The sequence below is a fragment of the Marmota monax genome, unplaced genomic scaffold, assembly GCF_021218885.2.
Source record: "Marmota monax isolate L192 unplaced genomic scaffold, Marmota_monax_Labrador192_F-V1.1 WCK01_AAM20220418_F8-fsc00106, whole genome shotgun sequence".
Lineage (NCBI taxonomy): Eukaryota > Metazoa > Chordata > Mammalia > Rodentia > Sciuridae > Marmota > Marmota monax.
The window spans coordinates 9987119-9994593 of record NW_026695218.1 but is presented as its reverse complement, the minus strand read 5'-3'; the positions used below and the strand labels follow the sequence as shown (position 1 = coordinate 9994593).

At 43.6% G+C, this 7475-nt stretch overlaps 1 protein-coding gene and 1 long non-coding RNA gene across 8 annotated transcripts in view; both read right to left on the bottom strand.

The window, feature by feature from the left end:
* Window positions 1–597: 597 nt before the first annotated feature.
* Window positions 598–2346, bottom strand: LOC131423737 (uncharacterized). The gene is made up of 2 exons (XR_009225675.1): window positions 1904–2346; window positions 598–1566 (listed from the first exon to the last, which is right to left on the bottom strand). It is a non-coding gene; the product is annotated as an uncharacterized LOC131423737 (long non-coding RNA).
* Window positions 2347–4499: 2153 nt separating this feature from the next.
* Window positions 4500–7475, bottom strand: part of CUNH2orf42 (chromosome unknown C2orf42 homolog) — a 35471-nt gene continuing 32495 nt past the window's right edge. For 6 of the 7 annotated variants that reach the window (XM_046432367.2, XM_046432368.2, XM_046432370.2 and 3 more), the window contains one exon: window positions 4500–5152. In XM_046432367.2, the coding sequence (XP_046288323.1) occupies window positions 4944–5152 (209 nt within the window). In that variant the 3' untranslated portion in view covers window positions 4500–4943. The remainder of the gene's footprint in view (window positions 5153–7475) is intronic. The other variant, XM_058575090.1, reaches the window with a different exon arrangement.

Below are 7475 nucleotides of genomic sequence, written 5' to 3'. Positions count from 1 at the left end.
AGGGTGGGAGAGAGAGACTTCTGCCTCTGTTGACTTTCTCTTGTCCCTTCGGTTCCACATACAACTCAACAGCAAGTAGGGGCTTCCATTTTCAGAACATGAAACAAAGAACATACTGACCCTGGGGGCCACTGAATCCAAATTACACAGGCATCACATCTCTGCACTGCTGACTGGCAAAGGAGCAATGGTTTGTATAAGTAGCAGGTGCAGGAGAGGTGACTCCTGCCAGATGGTGCTAAAAAAAGGCCCAACTCTGATACACAGGACTCCTTTCATTAACCCCTCCAAGACCAAGGAAGAGTGGGGGAGGGTTGCCTCTCCTCTGCCTTTTGGGGATTCTACCTCAAATGCCCTCCTTCATCTGTTACTTATGTGGGTTTTTTTTTTGTTCTTTTTTGTACCAGAGATTGAACTCAGGGGCACTAGGCCACTGAGCCACATCCCCGGTGCTATTTTGTATTTTACTTAGAGAAAGGGTCTCACTGAGTTGCTTAGCACCTCACTTTTGCTGAGGCTGGCTTTGAACTTGCAATGCTCCTGTCTCAGTCTCCCAAACTGCCAAACTGCTGGGATTACAAGCATAAAGCCACCCCGCATGGTTTAATGTGTTTTATTTTATTTTTGTTGTTGTTGTTTTTCTGGTACCAGGGATAGAACATGGGTGCACTTAACCACTAAGCTATATCCCCAGCCCTTTTTTGAGACAGGATCTCACTAAATTGTTTTGGCTGGTCTTGCAATCTCCCTCCCTCAGCCTCCCAAGTAGCAGGGATTACAGGCATACGCCTGAACACCTGGCTACCTAGTGTGGTTTTGTTCTGAGACAAACGGCTGAGAACTTGGAGGGGTAGGCCATAGTGTAAGATGCCTTCGTTCATACCCTCTAATATGGTCCCTAGCATCTCAAGACTGTGAGGGAGACTTGACCAGATGATCCTTTCTTGCCAGAACCCTAGAACACAACTGCAGTGGAGTCTCCAAGAGTATGGCTCTATGTCATCCTTGCTATGAGATATGAGGTGACCTATTTTAACCTGATGAACCAATTTCCTTATATCAAATGTTCCACCTAGCTCACAACACCCTTATGGACTCAGATGAGCTCACTTGTATCTTTATTTTTACGTGGTGCTGAGGATTGAACCCAATGCCTCACACATGAGAGGCAAGCACTTTACCATTGAGCTACAGCCTCAGCCCCTCAGATGAGCTCACTTGTGAAAAAAACTTAGGTCAGTCCCTCACCCGTGCCACATTAGCACTTTCTTTTCTTCCTTCCAGGAGATGGTCCTTGTCAGTCTCCTTCAAGCTATTGGAGGCTAACTTCTCTCCAGGGTTCAGGCCATCCTCCCATGATGGTCACAGCAATGTCCCACGAGGTGAAAAATTCTGGAGAGGGGCAGCAAAAACTGTGCGTGCGGTCCTATACGGGTCTTCCAGTAAAGAGTGAGGTAGGTGCCAGGGTAGAGAAAACTTCCCACAATTCTCATGAGGCTGAGGGTCACAGATGAGCCCTTGGCCACCCTTTCTTCCAAAGCCCCTCGTTGGGTTATGAAACACACCCTAAGAAAAGAGAAGGTGCTATTAACAGCCTGAACACGGAAACACAAAAATCTTTTGTTTTATGGACAACGCAGTAATCACCGCCCTCTTAAAGCTGACCCTTCCGATCGGGTGGGAATTAGTGAAGACGGTTCATATTAATGCAGGTAGACGCAACACCCACCACGCGCCAGGCCCACTACTGGGTCAGTGAGGTGGACGGTGCTATAGGTACTTCACAAAGGAAAACCGAATTTCAGATATGCTGAATGGCTTGCTCAAGGCCAGCCGCACACAGCAAGCGGTGGCCCCAGTGCAAACGCATACCTCTTTTCGGGGCACCCTATTCTTTCCCTACCTGACAGGCACCGCCCAGGTAAGGGCTGCAAAATGCTAGAGACGGCTGACGACAAATGAGCGCCGGGACAGGGCGGGGCGGGGCCCTGGGCGCAGCGTTCCCTGCAGCGACGCGCGGTTGGGAGCTGGGTGCTACTCGGCACCTCGTGCTCTGAGGCCGCTCCGCCGCCCCAGAGGACCCGCGTGCCCACATCCAGGCGTAGGCCCGTCCGCAGGAGGGCGCAGCCGCCCAGGGTGCTAGGAAGTCGGTGCCCGACCGCCCAACGATCGCCCTCTGAAGAACCTCGCGCCAGGCCGCTGCGTGCCCGCTTAGTCAGCAGCTCGGCTGGGCGCGCAGGTCCAGGCTGGGCCCCAGGGTGGGTCACGAGGCGGGCGCGGCCGGGTCGGCCCCCGCCAGACCAGCGCGCGCAGCTCGCCCTCCTCCCTCCCGCACCTCCCCCTCTTTCCTTTCCCCTCCCCCTCTTCGCTCTCCACTCCCCTCCCTGAGAGGGCCGCAGCGAGCGCCACGTCCCCAGCCCCGCCCCCGCAAACCACGCGGGGAACCCCGGTGACGTCACCACCTTCCAGCCCTAGCATTCCCGCGCTCTCCAGAAAAGACGCGAAGGTGGTGACGTGTCCAAGGCTCCAATACGGCTGCGCAGGCAGCGTAGGTAACTGAACGTCCTGCGGCGCCGCCTAGTGGAAGAAAGACCCTAAGACTGCCGGAAGCTGCGGCGCGGGCGAGGGGAGAGCGTGACTTACGTCATCGCGCGGAGGCGAGCAGGCGGCTGCCGCGTGACCAGCCCCCACCCGGGGTGTTTTAGTGTCGTCTTTCTCTTATTTTTTTTCTTCTGCTCCCAGGATAGTGTGAAAGTTTAATTGTGCCCCCACTTTTTTTTTAATTTGTCTCTTAGAATTTGTCAAGCTAATATGGTTCATTTTAGAAAATTTAGATGTTAAGAAAATTACATTGTTATAAGCATTCCCAGTCATTTTTAACTATCTGCCTTCTCTTGCATTGAACACAGTTGTGATCTTACTGTATAACAGTGGTATTAATTACAATAATTCCCTAGAAGTGACCAAAAACATCACTTGAGCTTCAAGACTTCTTAAGAAGAGTTAAAAAAAAAATAGGTGAGATGAGTGATTCACAGCTGATGTGCTGTAACTCACATCATCCAGATGAGGAATGGGTGCAGTGTTAAGTAACTTGCCCAAAGTCGTACTTTAATAAGGGTGGCAGAGCTGGGTTTTCAAATTCAGGGCCTAAGATCTGAACCTTAAAATGAAGACTGGGAAAGACTGTGAAAAATGAAGCTAGGGAGAAAAACCCACAGGAAATTCACAGAGCTGTGGAATCGGAATGTTTTCTACTTTTGGAACCGATCAATTGGAAATATTCACAAGGAATGAGGCTAGTGCCCTCATCTGTTAGAACAACTTTATGGTAGTGTTAGAAAACCCCTCACAAGTGCATCTCAAGTGCACCAACCTCTAGCGCTGCTCTTATTAGTGGCAATGAAAGGTGGAAGGAAAGTTATGGATCAGGTCACAGTCCTGCAGTTGGGCACTTTGTGTCACTTGGAAACTTGATAGAAATGCAGAATCTTGAAGACTTAGAATTTATGAATCAGAATATACCTTTTAATCAGATCCCTTTGGTGATTCCTATGCATGTTAAAAGTTTAAATGGGCCATTATAAAACAAATTCTGTGGAATCCATACTTTCAGGTTTCAGGAGCCATAGTTCCTGCCAGGAGCTGCTCTGTTCTGAGCATGAATAAGCCTCAGTAGGAAGTGGATCAGATGAACTCTTGCCCTGGACAGTGGCCCACCTCTACTCCCATGTGGTTGTCCAGCCCTATTTTAGTGTCCATGAACAGTTGTTCATTCTAAGCTGGTTAGAACTGAGTTTCTATCATCTGTAATTGAAAGACGACCAAGAGCCTACTTCATATGGATTTTTTTAGCTTACTGTCCTTGCTTTCCAAGGACAATGAATTTAAGAAAGATATTGAAGCAACATATCATAATTAGAATACTGGAGTAAAACTAAACATTTAAAAAATATATATATATATTTTTAGTTGTTGATGGGCCTTTATTCATTCATTTATGCTGAGAATCGAACCCAGTGCCTCACACATGCTAGGCAAACGCTCTACCACTGAGCCTAAACTCCAGGCCCCCTAAACATTCCTTTTAATGTGTTTCCAACAAGATATATAACCTCAAAGAGGCTGCTTACTTAAAAAAAAAAAAAAAAAAAGGATTCAATGAGAAAAATGATATGAGAATGTAAAACAAAGTGCCTGGTATACGGTAAGCACATAGAAAATATTTGTTCCCTTCTTTCCCCCTTGAAGACACCTTTCCATTTCTTTTTTAGTATCTCCATTCTGTGATCAGTGAATCCATAAACAGAATTTTACCAACTTAAAACTTTTTGAAGAATAAAAAAGGAAATAAATGTCAAGTGACTAAGCAATTATAAGCATTAGTTAGAAATATCAATAATCTCTTGCTGCCCAGACCTTTTTTCCCTATATTTCACTATCAGGTAAATCTCTCCTAAAGTTTACAGTGGAAATAATTAGGCCAGCATGAGGTATAATTTGGAAAAACTAGTGACACTTTGCTTTATTTGGGAACAGAATAAAAAGCACGGCTGGAACTCTGCCAAGATGGTCCTTTACCTTCTGCCCTAACTGGGGTATTAATTTTCTAATACTGTTGGCATAAGGCTGAGTGCTGCTAACTTCTTAGAGAACTAGAAAAAGGTTGAAATAAAGTCTAAGGGTGAATCTATAAGAAGGAAAGTGAGTTGGTTTTCTTTTTGTTCCTTTTAAAACTGTAGCCAGTTTTAAACTGCCCAACTTATAATGAAGATAGTACAAAGCAGCACCCAAAAGGCTATTTATGAGTTTTTCTTCAGCAGAACCTGCTTAGCTAAGAGCAGTTTCACTAAAGAATGGGGCCATCTAAGTGCCAAACTAGTATTTAAAGTGGTCAAGGTGAGGATGTGCAAATTTAGCAGCAAAAAAACTCTTGTTTTGCCTCAAGGGAAAGTGATAGTGGTCAAAGGGGCCAGTTCCAAGGGCTGGTCCAGAGGGGCCCGTTGGTCTTGGTAGTCTGCTACATGCCCGTTCCGGTGGTGACCATACTCAAACTTGATCCGCAGCTCGCCAATCTTGGATTGGGGAAGGATGTCTGGGATCCACTCGATGATGAAAGGTGTGGGCTCTTTTTGATCTGGGGAAGTGTTTCCTAAAAGCGGGAGGGAGAAGGACCACTAATTAGTACAATTCCACCTGACTCTCATGGGCATTCCTTATAGCAAGAAGTGTCTTGGGATGGAACAGTCTCCTCAGCTTTGATAATCAGAAAGTTGAGAAGGGCCTACATAGTTAATGGTGAATAGAGTATCAGGTTTTCTGATCATTATAAAATTAAAACACATATTTGTAATTTAGGTCTTTCTTAACTGATGTTGCAGGCTAGAGTGTCAGCTGAATGGCAGATATGAAACAAAAAATTCAGATTCAATTTCTGTCAGTTAAAATAAGGATGGTTTTCAGGAGAAAAAGTAAAAAACAAAAATTTTTAAATATATAACAAAAAAATGATAGAGGAGAAAGACCCTAACTAATTATATGTACAGTATACCTTTTTTTTTCTCTCAGTATTACTTATTTCTGACTTCATAAACTTTTTTTTTTTGGTACTGGGGATTGAACCCAGGGCCTCATGCATGTGAAGCAAGTACTCTACCAACTGAGCTATATCCCCAGCCCCACATAAACTAATATTCTATTTTTAAAAAATATTTAGTTTTAGTTGTAGTTGGACACAGTACCTTTATTTTATTTTTTTATTTTTATGTGGTGCTGAGGATCGAACCCAGGGCCTTGCATGTGCTAGGCGAGCGCTCTACCACTGAGCCACAACTCCAGACCCCTAATATTCTATTTTTCACTTCACTATCTTATTCCCCCTCCATTTTATCCCCAATAACTTTTCATCCTTTCTTCTTCTTCTTCTTTTTTTTTTTCTTCCAGTGCTGGAATCCAGGGCCTAAAGCATGCTAGGCAATAAATAAATTATATTCTAAGACACTTCTCCTTACTACCCCTTCTATCAAATTGTAACATAGTTTCTGAGATCTCTTTGTATCATCTTAAAACCACAACAGTTTTCACATGGCAAAGTTTCTTTTCCCATCAGAAAAGTAGCTAGTACACCTACATCTACTAAGCATTTTGTAATCAAGGACCTTAGAATCACAAAGATATAATATGTAACATCTGCCAAACTTATTTATTTAAAAAAAAAAGTAATGCCCTTCCCCCCCCCCCCCACCAAATACTTATTACTATCTCTTCTTAAAGACAGAGCTGAAAAATACTACACTGGAAAGATTTTATTATGCAGGGGAAAAAATAGGCATGACTCCTATTTTTTTTTTCCATCATTGCTCTTGAAATCCTCACTATCTGAACAAGAAAAAAAAGATAAAAATGTTTGATAGGAAATAAAATGATCATGATTTTTGTAGGTGATGTCCCCAATTTTACAGAAATGGGAGGAAAGCAACTACTATTATCATTACTAAGACTTTATTAAGGTTAAGAAGCTTGGTTAAGAATCTGACAAATTTGGGGCTGGAGATGTGGCTCAAGTGGTAGCACGCTTGCCTGGCATGCGTGCGGCCCAGGTTCGATCCTCAGCACCACATACAAAAAATAAAGATGTTGTGTTCGCCAATAAATAAATAAAAATATTAAAAAAAAAAGAATCTGACAAATAATTATAAATTATAATTTTCTCCTGGAATAATACACAGTTAAGAGAAAAGAAGGGGCCTCTCATCTTCAGGGGATACATTCTAAGACCTTCAATGGATGGTTTCCCAAACACACACACACACACACAGACTCTCTCTCTCTGTTAATATACACACATATATACACATTTGTTGTGAGTCAGCCCACGTGCTATGTGAGTGAGCTATGCGCATGTGAGCTTATGAAGGAACTGAACTGACATTGCTGCCTGATTGGGCTGTGCAATGTATGTGTGCCTTTTCGGTTGCTCTGCCTTTGATCCCACAGGCACCTGAGATGGGTGTGGCTTTCTAAGATGTCAGTCAGACTGCTGATCACAAGACATCATCAAGCAAGATTCTACCCTCCAAAATCCAATTGCCTTATTTGGGTGGAATATTCTATGAATGGCTTCTCCTCAATAAATAGGGGGGTTTCAAGTGTGCTTGCTCTCTTGTCTGCCTCTTGTCTCCCTTGCTCTCCTTGCCCTTCAGCATAGGAGCTTGATTCTTGAGGCTGCAGAGCTGTCCTGAATCCCGAAAAAGGTATTTTCTGTGTTTGTGTGTTTTTTTTTTTTATTACCAGCCCAATCCACCAGGAATGACTCTGATTCTGTTGCATATTATGACACACATATAAACTTCAATTTATATATTAGACACACTAAGAAATTAATAATAATAATAAAGTATAAAACAGTTATAACAATATACCATAATAAAATTACCAGCATCACTACTCTTGTGCTTTGGGGTCATTATTAAGTA